The following is a 22,624-nucleotide window of genomic DNA, read 5'->3' as shown; positions in this document are numbered from 1 at the left end:
TAACTATTTTTATAATAAACCAGTGATTTCATTTTATATTACTTACAGCATGAAAATGTATGTAAATATGTAAGAAATGTATCTTTATACACTACCTTTTTAGCCTTAACTGTAATAATAGGTTTCTTGTCCTTGTCATTTTTCTGCTGTTTAGATATACTAGTTTCTAGACCATGCTTTTCTGTCTGGAAGCTTGCAGGAATATGGGGTTTAAGTACATTAAAAAATTCTTCTAGAAATAAGTACGTCCTCTTTACTTTCTGATTACATTTTTCTCCCGAGTTTCTAAATTCGGGATTTTTTTTTTTTGTACATGATTTTATAGGAATCAAACTTGTACCGGAGGAAGCAGGAATAGCAGTATTGTCAGAACTATCCTTAGCTGACTGCTCAAGAGAGTGGCAAAAATAGTATCCAGATTTATTTATGAAAGAGAGGTGATCTAGCATCCAGCCAGCTGGCAGATAACATACAATTGACATTGTCTGCTTTGGCTTAATTCTTCCAAATGAATTAAAAACTGTATTCCTTGGTGGGGGGAGGGGGGGAACCAGAGAAATAAATCTTTAGAGAAGTGTTGCATAAACCATTAGTTTACCCACTGTCAAATATTTTAATTCAATTCTGTGAAACTAGGACTTTCTATGAGCACAGCATCTCTCCTCTGTTGAAGAGACTGATCATTTTCAAGCATCCATGTGAATCTGGAAAAAAGATGCCACTGCTTTAAGAAATTAACAGTTCATTAAAATTAAGACTGTTTCTTAAAGCCAATGAAAAGATTCTTTCCTGTGTTCAGTATTCAATATTTTGCATAAGAAAAAAAAAGAAAAATAGCAATAATGATATGCGGAAAATAGAGACTCGGAGATACTGTGAAAAATTATTAATATACGAAATCCTATACTGTGTCATAGACCATTCACTGTCCCTGTAGCTATCAAAGATAAGTAAAATTTGGTTTGAATGTTAGGTTAAGATTCAAATTAAAAACATAAATTGCATAAGTAGACCGTAGTTCTGAACACATCAAAACATTTGTGCAAACAAAAGTTAGTTTTGCTTAATGATTTGGACAATTATAACAATATTTAGATTAATACAGCCGAGAGAGTTCACTGCTTTAGATATCTATTCTGGAAGAGCCATAGCAAGCCATTATCAGTCATTATCCCCCTCTTGCACTACAGTGGTTTCCTACAACTCTCTAGCGAAGTCCTAGGGGAGATTAAATTTGAGCTGGGTTCTTTCTTTGCAGTCTTGCCCTAAATTGTAGTTATAAGTAAATCTTGCAGAATTCAATGGAGTTTATTTCCGAGTTAAACCACAGCAGTTTCTATTGGGGTGAGCGGACCGCATAGCCCTTGAGCCAAATCTTCTGCCCCGTTGCGGACTCGAACAGCCGCGCTCAGAGAGATCCTGGAAGGCAAACATCAGTCTGCGGCATGCCAACTGGACCGACTCCCCTTACTCCCATCAGGGAAGAAGAACAAGCTTCGCTCCCAAAGGCTCCTTCCGGTCTGTAACTCACAGCTTCAGCGAGCGGCTGCTGAACCGGTGAACCACCGGAGATAACCATAGAGAAGAAACGCCAGCTATCCTCCTCGATCAAGTTTATCCTGTAGCTAATTTCCTGTTTCTGGCGGAAATGACGTTTCCCCCCCGTCACTTTTAAGTCAATGGACGCAAACGGATGTTGCGAGAGGCGGGTAAATTTGAAAGCGAGCGAGAAGGGGCGGTGCCAGAGCGAGAAAGAGCGGTGAGTGGCGATTGCAGCAATGCCGTTACCGATGAATAGAGGTTACTAGTATCTGATTAAGATCGGCCGTCAGCTTGGTCGGCTTGAGAGAAGACATTAACGGTTGGTAAAATACTTCTTCTCTTCTACTTCTCTTCTACTTCTCTTCTTGCGGAACCGAGGCGCAGTTGGCAGCTACTTTAAGCTTTGCCGGTCGGCAGCGCTCCTCTGCTTTTTCTCGGAGGAAAATTAAAGCCGCCGCCACAGTTTTCCTTACACGAGAGAAAAATCCCCGGTTCTTTTCTGCCCCTAAAGGAGAAAAAAAATAATTTTATATTACATATTATAATTCGCTCTTGCAAGCGTTTGCTCTGCTTACCCCCAAATAAATAGGTTCAGGATGGCAGCCCTCCTCGTATCATCTGAGGAGTGAATCCAGAAATCCCCTTTTTGGGAGGCTTCGTTCTGTCGAAGGAAGGCCAGTTGTACGTGTCCCTGGATAACATTGCAGGATCCAATCTAGAAGTCCCCTGAAGAGATGGGCTCCGTCACGGGTACCAAAGCTTGGAAGACCAAACCTCTAGTCCTGGTGACCGACCCAGATTGGATCCTGCAGGTTTTGTTCTATCCAGGAACCGGAAGAGAGAGAGAAAATATTCAGCAAATGCACTCTACTCTTCCCCCCCCCCCCACTTCCCAGTTTTCAAAAAAATCTCCTTTTGGTGGGTGCAGGACTGGGAGTGAGTTTGCTTTGTAGCCAAGGGCTTTTCTCTGCTGAATCCTTTCCAGTATATTACCAGCAGAGACTTTGCCACCCATCCATTCCAATCCTTTCTGCTGCCATGGACATAACCATATCTGCTTTCCCTTCTACAAGTTTACTGAAAGATTGTGGTGTCCTTCTGTGTTACAGTTTTCCCAACAACAATGAGGCGTAGTTCAAGTACCAGTCGAATCAGTTGCAGGCAATCCATCCAGCCGCTGAGGGTGCAGGATACTAATAAGACGGGACTTCATACACCCCAACCGTAAGACACTCAGATTCCTTTAGTTGAGGTGGCATTCATTTACTTGGCTTAAATTTCCAAGGCATGCCTGCTTGAAAATATTAATGTCACTTGTGTTTACCTGTTACTGTTCTGTATTCTATATGAAAAAAATGGTTAATTAGATAAATTCACTATTTTGTTTAAGCTAGGATTAAAATATGATCTGTTCTTTAATTTACACATGCAGCAAACTAGAGTACAAAGTACATAAATATTAAGCAATAGACCACATTAAAATCTGATATGTACCAAAAATTAAAGAGCAGATAACTTTATTGGATGGCATATAAAAATGATTTTGGGTTTTGGTGGTTTTTAATAATTTGTACAATTAAATATTTTCTTTTCAAGGCAAGAGAGAAGGACAACTTTTGGAAAGCAGAGTGTGGGAAAGCAAGCACCAGGGACATCAGAAAGGAAAACCAGTTTTTTTGGCAGAAGGTAATTTGCAGTTCATTTCCTTTCATTTGTTAGGATTAACTTGAACAGTGTTTCAGTATCACTTCCAGTATGGATGAAATTTTTCTTCCACTAGAACGTGGGTCAGCAACGTGCAGCTCTAGAGAGAAGGACAACTCTCACCAAGGAGGTGGTGAGAGGAATATGGGGAGACGCACCCCAGCCGGTGTCTCGGGGCAGAGAAAGTCACACATCTCCCCATATTCCTCTCACCACCTCCATGGCTGCTTGCTGCTCTTGCATTTAATGGCTCTTGCTGCACAATGGGAGAGATAGCGTCCCGTCCTCCTCCTCCTGGAGTCCATTACGACACGAAGCATTGGCTGGGGCGGCCCAGTTGGTGTCTCAGGGTGGAGAAAGCTGCGCATCTCCCAACAAGGTCTGGAAAAAGAGGCAAGTAGAGGGGCACTTCGCTTCTGCTCTGAAATACAGAGAGAGTCTCCATCCGCCTCTGCCACCCTTCACAGGGCAGGTGAGGGGCGGGGGGGCAGTCAGTTGACAGGGAGCCACAGCAGGGGATGAAAGAGCTTCATTTATCTGGGAACCTGAAATGACTCTTGATTTAAAATTAAATCATATGGTAAAAAGCACCCAAAGAAGAAAGAACAACATCAGGGGGGAAAAAACCCAATCCTCACCTGTTTTTGGAAATGGTTCAAGAGGGAACCGGTGCGCGTGTGCACACATGCACATGAGAGAGAGGGAGGGAGGGAGGGAAAAAGAGAGAGAGATGAGAGACAAAGAGATGAGAAAGAGAGAGGAAAAAGAGATGAGGGAGGGAGGGAGATGAGAGGGAGAGGGAGAAAGATGAGAAAGAGGGAAAGGGAGAGATGAGGGAAAAAGATGAGAAAGAGAGAGAGAGATGAGGGAGAAAGATTAGAAAGATGAGAGAGGGAGAAAGATGAGAGAGAGGAAGAAAGAAAGAGATGAGAAAAAGGGGGAAAGAGAAAGAGGGAGAAAGATATGAGAGGGAGGGAGAAAGATGAGAAAGGGAGATGGAGAAAGATGGGAGAGAGAGAGAGAGAGAGGCCTGTTTAAAAGAAAATACCTGGAGCCACAAAACCTGGATAGGTGTGACTAGCGGGTGTCATGTGACTGGGTGGGAGTGAGTGATGTCGAGTTGGCCACACTCAACCAGGTTTTGTGGCTCCCGGTGGGAAACGGGCCCAAGTGGCTCTTTGAGTGTTTAAGGTTGCAGACCCCTGCACTAGAAGAAAGCATCAAGGACTTGGATAGTTTTTAGTGCAGGAAACACTTGCACCAGGAGTGGGAAAAAGTATTAGGATTTGTGCTAGTATTCCTTTTTAAGATCCTGGAGCTTTTGAGAATTGGCAGGACCTACTCTAAAAATGTGCCCTGGCCATTTTTGAGTGGGACCTTAACATATCAGTTAAAGTCTGATATAGTTCTCAGATCAATGAAATTTGCATTACTCTGTCTTATATTCGCAGTAGAAGATTTTCAAATTACAAGCTTAATTGCCATTCTTTTTAGTCTTTTAAGTCTCGCTTATCATAAATTGTATTTTCTACAATTGTATTTAAATAGTTCTGCAGAGATAAAATGAATAATGCCATAGTTAACCTGGATGCATATTTTGTGATTTCAATTCTAGGACTAGTGGCCCTGGGAGTTTACGGAACAGCCAATATGGTGCTTTTGGAAGTACAGAGAAAATCAAGGAGCCTAGACCACTTCATGACAAAACATTCATTCAGCAATGTATCCGTCAACTTTATGATGTATGCATCACTTGTTAAATTTAATTGTTAAATCTTTTATCAGAATAAATTGTGCCTGTTGATCAATGAAATTTGGAAAAAGCAAAGTAAAAATAGCCTAATGAGGCAAGAAATAATAGGCCATCCAGGTTTTTAAAAAGGTATGAATTACCTTCACATTTTAAAATTACAAACGCTAGGAACTATTGCACATTTGACACAAAAAAAATGCATCTTAGAACTGTCAGCAATATATTTTAATTATGGTAAAAATATATGTAAATCTTTGTTGATTAAAATACATAATTAATCTGCAAACTTCTCTAATTGAACAATAATTTGGACCATATAAAGTTTTGAATTGCTCTGTAAACTGACATAAAGCCCAAAACAAGTAATACTTTTAATTTTTTCCTAGTTTCTTATAACATATGGATATAGTCCTACAGTGTCTGTGAAATTACTCCAAACGCCTTCTGTTAAGGACTTTGTGAAAATTTTCAGCTTTATTTATGAACAGTTTTGCCCTTCATGTGACCTTTTGGGTTCCAAATTTGAAGAAGAAATCCCAAGAATTTTCAAAGAGCTTGGGTAAGTACAACCTATCCATTTAATTAATTTCACCAATTAAAAAGAATATAAGAATATTTTGTGGATGATACGTTTCTTGATTACATGTTAGAAAATTACCATCTTCCAGAGTTTATCAAGGCTCTTAATTATATTTCATTTTAATTTTGTAATTTTTAGACAATATATGCTTATAAGTAATCAAACTATTTGTGTTACAGGTAGTCTCATTTAGCAATTGGGACAGGCAACTTGGTTGTTATGTAGTTGCTAAATAGAAAATCGTATGACCACAATTGTGCTCATGATTTCAGCTTTCTTCTGCTTTACAGCATCAGAAGGATGCAAACCCAAAGAAGCTGGGTGAGCCCAAATGGCAGGGAAGGTTTCTAGTACTTGATTCACAAGGACATTGGGTAAAAGGGCAAATATTATAGCCCTTTTTCTTCACTTCCCCAGCTCTTTGGAATGCTCAACCTGGTGCTGAAGTATTTAGCGAGGGAAAATGCTTATATTTACATTCATTGGAGAGGCAGGGATTACATGAAAGTAAACAGGCACAATGGGGAATACACATTGAAAGAAATGCCCTAGTGCCAGCTATTTTGCCTAGCACGCTCCAAGCCCTGAACCGCTTAGTGGGCAAAAAAAAAAAAAAAAGCTGAATGTGTGAAACTGATAAAAGTCTTATTAGTCATGAGCAGCAGTTACTAAAGTCACAGGCTGAGTTTCTCCAGCTCAGACAACATGTACTAACTGACTAATGTGACACAAACACTGCAAAGATTGTAAATGTGGGACAGCTCTCAAAGTTACTTTTTCATCACTGTTCTAAAAATGGTCACTGCCTGAGACTAAGTGAGGTCTACTTGTATTGTTAACAAGAAAACTACATAGACACTCTGGAATGTCTGCCAGGAATTTAGCTTGGTTTGACAGGAGACAACTTTATACAGCAAATATAAATTTATTTATTTATTTATTTGTTTATTTATTTATTTATTTTATGCAATTTATATGCTGCCCTATCTCTGAGGACTCAGGGCGGCTCACAACAGTAAAATGCATAATTCCTATTAAAACAATATAGAATTAAAACCCAGTTTAAAAACAATTTAAAATTCATTAAAAAAAAACCCATCAGTCCAGGCTACAGAACAACCAGGTCTTCAACTCGCGGCAGAACAAGCGAAGGTCAGGGGCCTTCCGGAGCTCCAACGGAAGTTGGTTCCAGAGGGTGGGTGCGCCCACAGAGAAAGCTCTCCCCCTGGGGGTCGCCAGCCGACACTGTCTGGCCGACGGCACCCTAAGGAGGCTCTGTTTGTGGGAACGCACCGGGCGATTGGGGATTGTCGCTGGCTGCAAGGGGTCCAACAGGTATCCCAGGCCTAGGCCATGATATGCCCTCTCTACAAATGATTCCTGACTTTGGTATAATATTGACAGCTGAGTTTGCAAGCTGTTATTTTATACTGGCATGATTGTCTAGCTGTGTCCTATATATAGCTATATCCTATATAGAGAAAGGGAAAACCTTAAATTGTTCATAAGAAAATAACAGGTGGGATTTTTAACATTCATTTTAACTAATGATCTTATAGAAAATAAAACTATGTACACGTCCTTTTTGGGTCTGAGTAGCTTGAATTGTACCTAGCATCTTCTTGAAAAAGTAATTTTTTTTTACAGAAAACCTTTTTCTTACAGTTATCCATTTCCTTTGTCGAAAAGCTCGATGTATACAGTGGGTGCTCCTCATACGTGGCCTCAGATTGTAGCAGCTCTGGTCTGGCTGATAGATTGTTACAAGGTATTATAGATAACCAATTATATATTTAGCTACATTTATAGGTATTTTCTGGCATTTCATCTAATTTTGATCTGCTTATTTTTTTATTTTTTTATTTTTTATTTTTTTTTGATTTTTATACCGCCCCCTCTCCCGAAGGACTCGGGGCGGTGCACAGCCAAAGTTAAAAACATACAATATAAACAATTAAAATACGTTTAAAACAGAATTAAATCTAAAATGGCTCCCCAATTTAAAATGCCTTACCCATACCCCTATAAAAAGACGAATTTAAAATTTAAAAATTTAAAATTTCCACATTTAAAAAGGGGGAAGATTTAGGCCATATAAATATAGAAGTGATACACTGAAAGTATATAACTGGGTTAATGAAATTCTTGATGTTCTTGTGACTTTGACAGATTCTTTGTAATATATAATGTATTGTTAGAGCTATTGTTGCACTTTTGTTGCCATATTAATTTTATCAAACAAATAGTGATAACAAATTTGCAGTCAGTAATTTTCAGGCAAAGGGCCACATTTGAGTTACATGCCAGGAACTCACCAAAAAGTAGATGAGACCAAGAACAAAATAAATTTCATTAAAAAATAAATATGTTTGTGTTAATATAAATTTAATAATGTTTCCTTTCTAGTTGGCAACAATCTTCAGAAAAAATGGGCAGGGAAGCACAAATTGTATTCTGATTAATTTAGAAAAAGGAAACAGCAAGTATGCTATACTATTACATTAGGAAACATTCATTGTGACTATGTCATTGTTTGTGTCTTAGTTGTTTACTTATATGAAAGAAAAACCACAGTCGTTTGATGAAGAACAGGTTTTTGGAGAGACTGAAGATGGAATTTTGCATAACAAGGTATTTTAGCTCTCTCTCCCTAAATTGTGGAATGAATATTTCTTGCTGGTAATAAAATCATGTTGTAAACAGTGCACGTTCGCATATGGAACTACCTGAGACAACGAAAGCAGCAAAATAGTTTAACATATTTGCAAATACGGGTGCAACAAAAGTAAACACAGAACAAAGCATGGAAGTCATCTTATATCCCCTTACACAGACTCATCGCCCCTCTCCTTTTCAGCACAGCATCCTGTCGAAGCATTTAGTCTATCCCTCTGCCCCCCAAAACCCCCTTTCCCCTTTGTTCTAGCTATGTTTTCATAGTTTTTAACTGTGTAACCCACTTTGTCTCACATAAGCTCTACTGTTCTTCTTCCTGCTTGTGGTTACAGCTGGCATCTCGTTTGCTAGGCTTATGATTTCACACAGCTGACATTTAGCTTGTTACCTGTTAAATGTTTTTGAAGACAGTTTACAATTTTTCCAGTTTATGCATTTATGCTAAGCATTTTAGAAACAATACATACTTCATCTTGTTTTTGCATTTAATAGTTGTATATATCAAAATTTGTTTATATCAATAATGATTCTGATTAACATTTAGTATATGTTGCTTATGAAATCAGCAATAATAATATACCTGATGTATATTAAAGGTTACAATTTTTACTAACCATTTTGATGTAGGAATGTGAAAACTTCTTGACAGAGAGAGAAAAAGCACACACAATCTGTAATGCAATACTGTTTAGCATATTTTTAAAAATTCCTAAAAGTAAACCGATTTTACAATTATGTCCTCAGCTTTTTTTGGACTACTGTATAAAATGTTATGACCATTTCATGAAGAGTAGAGACAATTTTGAAGAATTCGATGCTGAAATAGATTCCAAATTAAGTGAGTAATTTACATTGTAAAATGTTTTTAAAAAGTAAGTATTACTATGAATCTTTTACCATTTGCTTTTTGTCGTTTCTCAAACTTCTTTAAAAAATTGTTCACCAAGCTATTAATGTAGAATATTTCTGTTTAAACTCTAGTATCCCTACCCCCATCATCTCAATCTACGAATATGAGATTAAGTAAATTTCTGTACTATTTTTCAAGCTACTTACTGTAGATTGATGGCTAAAGGTTATGTGGCTAGAAAAATATTTTTGTGTTTAACTCTACTTTATTTTTTTTATTTTTTATTTTTTTATTTTGATTTATATGCCGCCCTTCTCCGGAGACTCAGGGCAGCTTACAAGGCGTTAAACTCTAGCAGGAGGTTGTTCCCACTCCCACCATTTTTTTCCCCTGAGAAGCCCCAGGTAGCATGGGAATCCTTTACTCCATGGTACTCTCCTGCTCCATACCATCCACATGCCCAGAGCTCTTGCCCATTACCTGCTTGCCTGGAAGTCATGCCTTTTCCCATGTCATTGTCATGTTAGGTTTTTGCTTAGCAACCGCAACAGGGTCTGCCATTTTTGCCAGCACTAAATGATGGAGTTGCGTGCTGTGGCACTTTATGAGTACTTTACTTAGTGATGGAAATACACTGAAATTATAACAATCGTTTTTTAAAATGGTTTAAATCTAGTATTTAGTAAAGCAAAATGTCAACTTGTTACCCAGCGTATACTTTTTGTCTCAATTACTTATTCCAATTAATAACTAAAGTTATAGAGCACTTGAGTGATTAGAGGATTACTTTAATCTTTCTTTCAGAGGATCTGTTTCAGGTACAGGAAAAGCATTTAGCGGTCTTAGAAGAAGAAGAAAAAAGATTGAAGGAAGAGATTGCAAAGCGTGAAAAGGAAAGAGAAAGTGAACCAGTGAGTAACTGAGTACATAGCTCTGGGAAGATGTATTTATAAGTCTGATTTTAATTAACAGACTACAATTTCCATCTTTTTGTATGAAAAAGGACCGTTTAGAGCAACTACGGAGCCTGAAATCATCTTTACAGGCAGATGGTAAACAATATGAGGCTTATATGGCCAGTTTGGAATCTCTCTCAAGCAGCCTCAGTCAAAAGGCAAAGAGTATTACAGAGGAGAAAGAAGCTGCTGGTAAGGAGAAACTGTTCAACATCACTAAATTTATAGTAACAGTATAGTGTGTCTCACTATAATATTTTAAAAGAAAATATTGAGTATTTCTCAGCTCAAAAGAAAGATCTAAACAGAAGTAGATAATTTAATTACATCTTTCTTAGCACTAGTAAGTTTCTCATGCCTTTTAGTAGATTCTTCTTATGAGATCAAGTTCCTAATATTTTGAAATTTTATCCAAGTAATGTTAAGCTTCAACTTAACTGAATGTTTCTAAAAACTAATCTGTTTTCTTAACAAGATTTTATTTTTCTTGAATTTTAGCCATAGAAATTGAAGCACTGAAACAGGAAAACTCACGTCTGGTGGTCATTTGTGATAATCAAAAGTATTCCACTGCAGACATTGAGAAACTGAATTCTGAAATAGAGGAGCTGAAACAGTCAGTAAATAAATTAACCAAGGAATTGGAAGTAGAGCAGCGGCAACTGTGGAATGAGGAATTAAAATATGCAAGAGGAAAAGAAGCAGTATGTATAGTTAAAACAAAAGTTTTGAACATCTGACATTTGCATCTGGGAGACTAACATTTCTACTGCTGCTGCTTTATTTAGCATAAACTGAATTAAATAATATTTTATTCTGCTGGTAGAAAAATAATTAGTATCTATAACTGTCATTGTAAAAACTTAATTTGCTGAAAAATATCTTCTCTGGAAGTTTCTTTGGTCACCTTTTCTCTTTATGTCATCTAAAATAGTATTTTTTGGTGACTTTTTTTTTTTTTTTTTGGAGTTCACTAATGTATTTTATAAAATAACCTAATGAAAGCTTTACTTGCATCACAAACCATTTTTAAATCAATACCTTTATCTGAATTATTTTCAGATATGATTTTAATTTCCTTTTTACATTTCACGACCATTGTTTATTTCTGTAGCAAGATTTCATTTCATCTCTATCTAAATGAACTTGCTATAAACCAAATTCACAAGATTATGATCCAAAAAGATCTTTGCTAATATTTATACTTTAGTGGCCCAATCCAAAAATCTAAATCATATTTTTGAAAGGATCTATTTCATTCAGAAAAGTAGGCACTCTTTTGAATTGCAATTTTCTGTCTCCATATATCAACGAACTTTACATTGGCCATCAAATAAAAAGGGACAAAAACTTTGGATAATTTGTCTTGAGTAATTTTAATGTTTTTCAGAAGATGAGAAGATGCAACAGCTTGTACTAACATTTAAATATAGGCATAGAAAAGACAAACTTTGAAATTGCAAAGAAATGCAAAACAATGCTGTGGTTATGAAGCAATTCCGGTTTTCATAGACTTCATCAGCTATAAGGTTCTTAGAGTATGCTTCTTAATTTTGTTTGTTCTTTATAGATTGAAGCAGATTTGACAGAATACCATAAATTGGCTCGAAAATTAAAACTAATTCCTACAAGTGCAGAGAATTCTGATGGTCTTGATTTTGAAATTAAATTCAATCCTGATGCAGGGCCTAATTGTCTCTTTAAGTACAGAACTCAGATTCGTGTAAGTATAAGCTCACTTTTCATATAAAGTTCTTTTAGATAAACACTTTCTTTCAATAAATGAACATAATATTTTATTTTATTTTTTTATTTTATTTTAAGAGTTTTTATTGAATAAGCAAGATTATAACAATTCAATGTTTTCGGTTTGGCTACGTGCAGTTATAGTATATACATTATGTAAATAGTATCGAATAAAGTTTATATAATTTAAAACTTAAATATTCAGTGTTTATACGTTATTACATTGTCAGTTATAATAGATCTTATTACTTTACCTATCTATGTTGTATAAATAGTTTGATACCGTTTCTCTTAATTCAAATTAACATTACATTTATTTCTCAGCCACTTATACCACCTTTTCCATACCGTGTAAAATTCCGAATCCTCGTTCTCATTTAATATATGTTAGCCTACACATTTCAGCGCATTCTAACATTTTACTTATTATCTGTTCTTCTGTTGGGCCTCCTTTCTCTTTCCATTGTTTCGCATACACTAATCTGGCGGCAGTAATGAGGTGTATTATTAAGTATTTCTTCTTCCCATATGCCCTTCTTAGTACTCCCAGGAGATAGATTTCTGGCTTCCAATTGTTATTTTCATCTATTACTTCTTGGATCCATTTTTGAATTGTTCTCCAAAATTTCGTCGCTTCCGGACACGTCCACTACATATGGTAGAAGGTACCTTGGGGATAACCACATTTCCAGCACATTGGGTTTGCTTCGGGTATATTTTCGCTATCCTGGCCAGCGCTAAGTGCCACCTATACAGCATTTTGTACTGGTTCTCCTTGTATGTTACTGCTCTAGTCAATTTGAGGTTATTATTCCAGATTTCTTCCCAATCGTCTAGATTTATATTGTGTCCGATATTTTTTCCCCAAGCAATCATCTGATCCTTAACTATTTCTCCTTCCCTGTCATATTCAAGCATGTATGAGTATAATTTGGCTAATAATTTATTTTCTACTCCCATCCATATCCTATCAAATCCATTGGTCCCCATTTCTATAGCACTTTCCTCCTTATCTTTCCTATATTGTGATTTAATTTACAAATAAGGCCACCAGTCAATTTGAATCCCTTGTTCCTCCAAGTCCTTGTTTGTTTTAAGATTGCCACTTTCATCTAAAATGTCATGGGTATGTAAACATTTTTTCCATACCTAACAAATTCGGATAGATCATTGCCTCCATTATGGAGGTCCATTTTGGAATTTTTGTGTAGTGTTTGTATCTGATTTCCTTCCAAGTCCGCATTAATACATTTCTAATTTTATGTCTATAGAAATACGTCTCAGCCCCTTTTCCTTTATCCCACAGATAGGCATGCCAGCCTTTCTGCAGGTCATACCCTTCCAGTGTCAAGAGTCTTTTATTTCGTAATTCAGCCCATTCTCTTAACCAGACTAGCTTAGCAGCTCTCTGATATATCTCCCATACTGGGAGGCCGAATCCACCTCTATTCCTTTTGTCCTGCAGTGTTCAAAGTGCAATCCTCGGCTTTTTTCCTCCCCTGATAAATTTCCTTATGGTTGTATTCAAATCTAAAAAAAAATTCTTATCTAAATTAACTGGTGTAGTTTGAAATAAGTATACCAGTTTAGGTAGGATGCTCATCTTAATGGAGCTATCCTACCTAATATTGATATTTGCAGCTTCCCCCACCGTTCCAAATCTTGCTTAATTTTGCCTAATAGTGGTACATAATTATCTTCCTTTAAAGATGTGCATCTAGCCCTTATCCAAACTCCTAAGTATTTTATCTTTTTGACTACTTGCAGACCTAGAGTTTCTTCTAATATTTTCTGTTGCCCGTCTGACATATTTTTGGTTAACATTTTGGTTTTTGTTTTGTTCAATTTAAATCCGGATAACTTCCCATACTGGTCCAGTTCTTCCAATACTTTTTCCCCGTCTCTAGTGGTTCTTCCATGATTAATACAACATCATCGGCAAATGCTTGAGTTTTAAAAGTTTCACTCCTAATTTTTAATCCTCTTATCTCATTATTACATCTTATTCGTCTTAGCAGAACCTCCAGAGCCAATATAAATAAAGGCGGTGACAGCGGGCAGCCTTGTCTCACACCTTTACTAATCTGAAAGGTTTTTGTCATGTCACCATTTAATATAATATTTGCACTTTGTTTATTATATATTGTTGTAATCGCTTTCTCAAAGTTTTCTCCAAATTTCATCTCTCTAATTTGCTGAATCATGAATCCCAATTTAAATTGTCGAACACCTTCTGGGCATCAAGGAAGACTAGTGTTCCTAGTCTTTGTTCCTCAGAGTGTGTTTCATAGTATTCTAAAATATCTAACACTACCCTCAAATTATTCCTAACCTGCCTTCCCGGGAGAAATCCATTTTGGTCAGAGTGGATCCAATTACTCAATATCATCTTCATCCTACCTGTGATTATACTCATAAATATTTTATAATCTACGTTGAGTAGGGAAATCGGCCTATAATTCTTTATTTGATTTGATTCCGTACCTTCTTTTAACACCAATGTAATGTATGCCTCCCTCCACGAGTCTGGAATTTTGGATCCACTCAATGCCTCATTACATATTACCAACAGTTTTGAGGTGAGTATTTCTTCTAGGTCTTGATTTTTGTACAGCTCTCCTGGGAGATCATCCGGGCCTGGGGATTTGTTATTCTTTAATTTTGAAATTACCCTCTTTAGTTTCTCAATTGTGATCTCTCTGTTGAGCATCTCCCTTTCTTCCTCTTTTATCTGAGGGAGCTTCTCCTTTGCCAGGTATTGTTTGATATTCTCCATTGGGATTTCCTCCTCCTTATACAGGGCCTCATAATATTTCCGGGCGAATTCGAGTTTTTCCTCCTCTTTGTTCAATAGCTTTCCGTCCAGATCCTCCAATTGATGAATAATCCCCTTTTCCTTGTCTTTTTTAAATTTATACGACAGCCACTTCCCCGGTTTATTTGCATTCTCGAAATAATATTGTTTAGATTGTTTAATTTTACAAGCCAATTCTTCCTGTTCTAATAAATTTAATTTGTGTCTCATTGCCATCCAATTTTCTTTTTTTGCCTCATCACCCGGGTCCCGCTGGAGTCTCTTTTCTGCATTGCCTAGTTGCTCCAAGTCTTTCTGTGCCTTCCTTTTCTCTTTATTTTTATATATGTTGTGCGATATTACTAGCCCTCTTAGGTATGCCTTCATTATATCCCAAACAACCGCTCAAGGGGTCTCTTGATTTTCATTTTCCACAAAAAATAGTTTTAGCTCTCCCTCGAGTTTTTTGTATACTCCTTGTCCCTCAAAATTTGGGTATTTAACCTCCATCTCTTCTGTTGTTTCCCATACGAATTTTTCCACCTTATCTCTAGTGGACTATGGTCAGCCCATATATTTGGGGTTATTTCCACTGAGTCAATTTCTATCCCCAAACCCCTACTGACCCACACCATGTCAATTTTTGACCAAGAATTTTGGGGGTTCGAATAAAAGGTATATTGCTTTTCATTCTGGTGTAGGACCCGCCATAAATCCACTAGGTTGTGTTCATACGCTAGTTTGAAGAAGGTTTTTGGCAACTTTCCCCTTTTTTTCTTTTTTTCATTCCCACTCCTATAATCCTTATCTGGGTTTATTACCCCATTAAAATCCCCGACTATACAAATATTCCTATAATCCAATTCACTTATTTTTTCACCCAACTTCTTGTAGAACATAATATTTTAATAATACTTAAAGGTGAAGTTCATTTCTCTTATCACAATGAGTGCTGAGGGAAATTGATACTTTATTTATTGTGCAGAAAAATTGGTTTAAGTACTATATATAGACTGGAATATATTAAAGAAGGCTTAAAAATCTTTGCATATTAGGTTATGGATGCTCCCTTAGAACATCACTGGTTGAAAGGACTTCTGCTATCTTGTTTTGTTAATCAACTTCCTATTGGCATCTGATTGGCTACTATGAGGAACAGAATGTTTGACAGATAGACCATTGGTCTGATCCAGCATGGCAATTTCTGTGGCTTTATAATACAAAATCTCTCCCTGGAGTATGAACTAATGTAAGAGTACTTGGGAAAAAGTATTGCCTTATCGATTTATAGGAAGATCTTTTATATATTATACGCATGTGGCATTTATTTAAAGTATTTCTTGAATCCTGTAACTGGATTACTTCACTGGAAAATGTTGTACTTTTTTCTTTATTGTGTTTATATAATTATGCCAGGCTCCCCTTCTGAATCTCATAAACAAGACGGAAGAAGAGATTGCAAATGCAACAAAGAGAAAAATTGGCTTAGAAGATACCTTAGAACAGGTCAGTTCCTAACTATCTCTGGTCTAGCGGAAAACCAGCTATACTGTATAATGTAATGCAACCTATATTAATTCTTGTTTATCTATACTTTTCTTATTCCTAATCATAATTCAGTGCTCAAAATAAGTATAGGGTAGGGTTGCTAGGAAAGGAAAATGATAATGAAAAAAAAATGTGGACGATGCAATCTAAATTTCTAGCTGTGCAGTAGATACTCCTATAGATCTTCAAACCGTTCTGTATGTAAGCTAAAAGATTTTCAAATGTGAAAGTGTCAAGCTGGATTCAGAATTTTTTTAATTATTAAGAGCGTATTGTGGGAAGATTTCATCTATTGCCAAAAAATGTAGATTTGAAAGCAAAGGATGTGAACTGGAGGCACCCTTGACTTTTAGTACTAACATCCTTTATTAAATAATATTCTTTAAGGTAAATACAATGGAAGCTGAACAGAACAGCATTGTGAAAATGTTAAGAGAAGAAACACAAAAACTGGAAGATTTATGTCAGCAAAAAGCAAAGGTATTGTACTAAATATGATACAGTATATGCTTGTAAGTTCATCTCTATAGAATTCATTATTAAGAGGGGTTTTTTTCTGTTAAGAAACATTGTACACATAATGTGTGTACATAATGTAAAGAAACATGCTGGTGTGGTGGGTAAGGTGCTTAACTAGAACTGGGAGAACTGGAATTCTAATCCTTTCTGACTCATAAAAACTAGCTGGGTAAAGTATTTTCAAATGTATTTTAGCTAGAATAAAAATTAATGATATAAAAGAACTAGATACAGCAGTTCTTAACAATATAGAACTTGAGCAGTGTCACTATGATAAATGTATAATGCTCTCTTCTTGCAATAGATATGGTCTATCTGTGCCATAAACATATGATTTAGTTCTGAAGTATTAATCCATATATGTACTGCAGGAAGTTGTCGAAGAAGAAGAAAAGAGTAAGAAGGAGCTGGAGTTGTTGGAGACACATAAAAGTTTGCTTTATAGTGGTGTCAATGAGGGTGTCAGTGAAGCCACGAAGGAACTGCATGAAACCCGATGCCGGTCAGTTTAATTAAACAATGATTTGACTTGGAGAGTTTTCTGAGTTGAATATGTTATAAACAGTGCACGTTCACATACGGAACTACCCTAGACAACAACTTGAAAGCAGCAAAGAAATTTATTTACATATTTGCAAACATGGGTGCACAGAAAGTGCACATGAAACAAAGCTTCAGTTTTTATCCCCTTACACAAGTTCATTTCCCCCTCCCTTTTTTGACCCAGCATCCTACTCAATTCTTCTAAAAGCCTCCTCCACCTTTGTTCAAAGAATTTTTACAAGTTCACCAACTCCTTCCCTGCTAGCATAAGCTCATTGTTCTTTTTGTACTTCCTCTGTGGTTTCAGATGGCATTCAGGCTTTATAGGCTTGTGGTTCTCAGCTGTTTGTTGCTACATACTGGTGATTTTGAAACAGCTTATAATTGTTCCATTTGACATCAAGCATTTGCCTTTTTAGAAACAATACCAATTTCATTTTCTTATGCAAAATAATAATACATGATAATTTTATTCTTTTAAATGATCATTTTTCTTATATTTAACAAACATATTTATTCAGTTTACAGTGCCACCCATCTCAATTTGTGATTTAAAATGTAAACAATATTTTTTAAAACCCACAAAATAAAATAATCATATAGGCAATAGGCAATGCAATACAAATATTAATCTTAGTTAAATGGAATTTTTTTTAATGAAATATGTTTAGATTTTGGAATGCTACACTTGTTAATTATTATAGGCTATTTATACAAATCTTGAATTTATAGAGGGACAGTTTTTCAATATAATTAATGCAATATTCTCTTCGCCTTCCCTCTTCTGGTATTTACTCCTCAGATACCAAGTGGTTATGCAAACAACTTCAGAAGAGAAAAGGAAAATGGATAAAAATATGCAGTATCTTCTGGAACTAATATTTACTCATCTTGAGACAGTTGAGGTAACTTGTGCTATTATATACTACTAAAACTCTCAGTGTGTACCCTTTAACTGGCGGAAAGTTGCACCATAGGGCAATTTTTGTTTCAATCAAAGTACCTCTTATGGGCTAATTTACAGAACGCTGGGCCTCTTCTAAAAAAGAGTGAAATTTAGAAAAGTTGTGGCTGTTTCACTGCTGCCAGGCTGCAGCTGCTGCTTCTCCTTCAGCACTTTTGCACTGATCTCTACTGTCAAACTATTCCTTTCACTTATTTTAGGCTTCTTTATACATCTTCCTTCTCATCTCTCAATTCAATGGACAGGAGAGAAAAAGGTAAACATTCATGTGTTACAAGAAAAAGAAAAGCTGGGCAGAGAGAGCAATCCTTTAACAATGGAAGAACTTGAGAGATTTGAAGAAACAAATGGAGCAGACATAGAACCAAATCAGTGACCCATATCTCGATTCCTTAAGCAAGGCAGAGGATCTCTCTTTCGTTCTCCCATATATAAATCATAACACAGAGGACTCAGTTTCCCTTAAATCCAGTCAATTATTGCCCATAAGAGGGCCTGTCTAGAGAAAACCATTTAGCATTTTCCTCACAGTCTAAGTTAGGGGTCTGCAACCTCAAAGAGCCACTTGGGCCCGTTTCCCACAGTAAACAAAACACCGGGAGCCACAAAAACTGGGTGGGTGGGCATGGCCAACTCGACATCAGTCACTCCCAGTCACATGACACCCCCAGCCACGCCTACCCAGGTTTTGTGGCTCCAGGTATTTTCTTTTAAACAGGTCTCTTTCTCCCCCCTCCCATCTTTCTCTCTCACACTTCCTTATCTTTCTCCCTCCCTCTTTCTTTCTCTCTCCATCTTCTTTCCCCTCTCATCTCTTTCTCCCTCTCTCTCATCTCTCTACCTTTCTCCCTCTCGTGTGAGTGTGCCTGTGTGCATGCGCAGGTGCGGAAACCATTTCCAAAAACAGGTGAGGGTTGGGGGTTTTTTTCTGATGTTCTTTCTTCTTCTTTGGGTACTTTTTACCATGATTTAATTTTAAATCAAGAGCCATTTCAGGATAAATTAAGCTCTTGTCCCCCTGCTGTGGCTTCCTGTCAGCTGGCTGTCCCTTCCCCCTCCCCTCCTCCTCCCTCCTCACCTGCCCTGAGAAGGGCAGTGGAGGTGGATGGAGACTTGCTCCGTATTTCAGAGTGGAAGCCAAGAGCTCCTCTGCTTGTCTCTTTTTCCAGCCCTTTTTGGGAGATGCGCAACTTTCTCCACCCTGGGACACCGGCTGGGCCGCCCCAGCCGATGCTCCGCATCGTAATGGGCTCCAGGAGGAGGAGGGGACGCCGTCTCCCCCATTGTGCAGCAAGCTAAGTTTAAATGCAAGAGCAGCAAGCAGCCACGGAGGCGGAGAGAGGAATATGGGGACATGCGCGACTTTCTCCGCCCCGAGACACAGGCTGGGGCGCGTCTCCCCATATTCCACTCTCCGCCTCTGTGGCTGCTTGCTGCTCTTGCATTTAAACTTAGAGTGCTGCACAATGGGGGAGACGGCGTCCCCTCCTCTTTTTTTTTTTTTTTAATTTGATTTATATGCCGCCCTTCTCCGGAGACTCAGGGCGGCTTACAATGCGTTAAGCAATAGCCTTCATCCTTTTGTATATTTATACAAAGTCAGCTTATTGCCCCCACAAACTGGGTCCTCATTTAACCTACCTTAGAAAGGATGGAAGGCTGAGTCAACCTTGAGCCTGGTAAGATTCAAACCTGCAGAAATTGCAGGCAGCTGGGTGCATTAAACAGGGTGCATTAACAGCTGGGTGCAATAACAGGGTGCATTAAACCACTGTAATACCAAGGCTCTTCCTGGAGCTCATTACAACACGCAGCATTGGCTGCAGCCGGGTGGCCCAGCCAGTGTCTCAGTGCAGAGCAAAGTCACGCGTCTCCCCCAGTGGAAAAAGAGACAAGTAGAGGGGCGCTTTGCTCCTGCTCTGGACTATGGAACGAGTCTCTATCTGCCACAGTCACCCTTCTCTTCTCAAGGCAGGGTGGGGGGGAGGGGCCACCCAGTGGTGGGATTATCCTTCAGGAAGCTGCAGGAGAGGACCCAAAGAGTCACATGCGGCCCTAGAGCCGCACGTTACCGACCTCCCGTTTAAGTTCTAGCTAATCATTGAGAAAGACAAACATTCCCATACAGAAACAGCAACCCTACTCCCACTTCCCCAGAAATATTTAAGTAAATCCTAAAGATGGTTGGATTCAAGTGTATCTTAGTTTCTCTAATTTCTATTATGAGTAGAACAGGGAAGAACACACTTAAATCATGTCCTCCCCCTTCCCTACAACTTACAAGAAGGAGAAAGGGGCCAGGACAAGAAATCTTTCCTATGATATTTCATGCCCCCAAATGTATAAGTAATTGCAAAAAATAAAATAAAAAAATGATGCCTTAATCCAGCTCCACCAACCAGTATAGGTTGTGCTGTACAATGACACAGAATATTTAGACAAATTCATGCCATCCCAAATGTCCAAGAATTAGGAAAAGCAAGTTGGTCCAGACAATCAAATATCTTATGTTAGTGATATAGAACATGTGCATTTGGGAAAGTGGCTCTCTAGTGTTTTCATCATCTTCACTGGGTGCAAGAAGGAGCAATCTTTTGTGTCAAGTCTGATATTGAAGGGGATTTTTTCCTAGGGGACAGGTAAGATATTGTTGACTATATCTTCACCTGAAGAGATATAATCATTTGGGGGCTATTAACCAGGACCCTTCATGGTAAATTCAGCTACTGTTCTTAATGATTCTCCAGGTTATTCTTTGATTCATATTTCAAGATTTTCTTAAAAGTTTTTACAACATTCTAAAAGAGGGAATAGTGCACAATTCAGATGCAGAAGTTTGGGTTATATAGTAAAAGATTACCAAAATACAGTAAGCCTGGCTGAATTTCTTGTATACCTATATCTTTTCACAATATAGCTTTCCGACTAGCGTATCCATTCATCAAATAAGTGTTTCTGTCTAACCTGCCTTTTTAGTTAACTATGTGGCCACTTGTTGGCATTCTGTACATTATATCATAGTTTGTATTTTAATGTTTCTGCCATGTCTTTGATGGAAGCCTAAGCCACTTGGACATGGTTTGATATAAATTGGATATGGTCAAAGATATAACTGCTTGTTAATCTATTTAAGATTAAATAGATTAAATTAAGTCTTATCAGGATCATTTCATGAATATTTTTACACCCTTGCTTCCATATGGATAAAATCTTATCTTTTCTTTTCTTATGAGATTTTACCAGTAATTGAAGACAGTTTATTCTGAAAGGAGGTCTATTTAGGCTATTAATTCCATTAAGCCTTAGCTTCCATTAAGGGTCACATGTAGATAAATATAATATTTACTCTAAAAGTTCATTTTCTATAGTGAATGGAGTATATACGTTCCTTTCTTATATTCTCATTGGAGTTCCTATAACTTTTTGATGCCTGTGTATTGTGGAGTGGTGATGAACGGTTGGTGATGTTCTCTGCTTATTCTTCTATTTTTACAAAACTGTTATTCAAGCCTATGGAAGTTTTCAAGATATCTTTCACATAAAACTTCTGATTTTATAACATTTCATAATTTTGTACTGGTTTTATGGAGAAAAAATGTACATTGCCTCTTATCATGCCAGTTCTGCATTTATAAAATCAAAACTATAAGCACTAAAATATAATTATTACCATTTTCTTCTAGAAATACTTGACTGAACAGAACATAAAAATTGACAGAGAATTCAATGAATTTGTATCTCAAGATCTGCTGATGAACTTGAAAGAAATCCTAGATAATTACAAAAAGAAGATGAGTACCGTGTATACCCCAGACACATGAAAATATAATCTGTATAGTATAGAAATGCTCTAAAATGTTTGCTTGCTATGGCAGTGTTTTATAATGTTTTGAATCGTACCTTCTGTTCATGTGATCTTATGGCATTTGGAGGCTATTTTTTTTATTGTAATAGTTTTATTGTAATAGTTCAGTTATTAAAACCAATATTCACATACATAAATACACTAGGCCTTAAAACCTGACTGTTTGAGTATTGGTACATAGACAATGATAAATGCTCATGGATTCAAATATTTCATATATACTTGTTTTGTTCTTTGTTCTTTGCCTACCAATTATCAACACGGGGAAACCAGAGTTTTAAATAGTCAATATTTGACAAGATCTCAGGGCAAGATTTGAGGGAAGATAAACCCATGTTATTGAGGAGTGAGGCAATTCACCTCAGGTCAACAGTAGCTGGGACTGAATCAGCAGTAGCTGGGACTGAAGTCCATGCTGAATGCTGCCCTGTTCTGCAAATTGCAGAAAATATGGCCATGAAAACTATTTTTTCAAATCGACAAAATTAATTCTTATAGGAAAAAGTGCAACACAACTCTGTTCTTACCTACTGAAAAATATACTTGGCTTCGTTATACTTTCAAAATAAAATCTCAGCAGAAAA

At 37.2% G+C, this 22,624-nt stretch overlaps 2 protein-coding genes across 3 annotated transcripts in view; one reads left to right on the top strand and one right to left on the bottom strand.

Moving 5' to 3' along the window:
* Positions 1 to 1,799, bottom strand: part of METTL4 (methyltransferase 4, N6-adenosine) — a 22,946-nt gene extending 21,147 nt beyond the window's left edge. Inside the window, exon 1 of the mRNA XM_087890487.1 lies at positions 1,532 to 1,799. Coding sequence (XP_087746613.1) covers positions 1,532 to 1,579 — 48 coding nt within the window. The 5' untranslated portion in view covers positions 1,580 to 1,799. The remainder of the gene's footprint in view (positions 1 to 1,531) is intronic.
* On the top strand, positions 1,641 to 22,624 carry NDC80 (NDC80 kinetochore complex component). Of its 2 annotated transcripts, none has more exons than XM_034429549.3 (17): positions 1,641 to 1,759; positions 2,652 to 2,766; positions 3,139 to 3,228; positions 4,862 to 4,988; positions 5,386 to 5,558; positions 7,245 to 7,347; positions 8,124 to 8,210; positions 9,000 to 9,093; positions 9,910 to 10,016; positions 10,109 to 10,253; positions 10,560 to 10,765; positions 11,632 to 11,784; positions 16,018 to 16,107; positions 16,537 to 16,629; positions 17,040 to 17,170; positions 18,014 to 18,116; positions 21,859 to 22,624. In XM_034429549.3, exons 2-17 carry the CDS (start codon positions 2,666 to 2,668, stop codon positions 21,994 to 21,996), a joined length of 1,941 nt encoding a protein of 646 aa, XP_034285440.1. In that variant the 5' UTR covers positions 1,641 to 1,759; positions 2,652 to 2,665; the 3' UTR covers positions 21,997 to 22,624. The 2 variants fall into 2 exon arrangements, with proteins under 2 accessions (XP_034285440.1, XP_034285439.1); XM_034429548.3 differs by having other exon boundaries at positions 1,665 to 1,861.

The sequence above is a fragment of the Pantherophis guttatus genome, chromosome 3, assembly GCF_059756535.1.
Source record: "Pantherophis guttatus breed Tessera chromosome 3, ASM5975653v1, whole genome shotgun sequence".
NCBI lineage: Eukaryota > Metazoa > Chordata > Lepidosauria > Squamata > Colubridae > Pantherophis > Pantherophis guttatus.
This window is presented reverse-complemented; position numbering and strand designations above follow the sequence as displayed.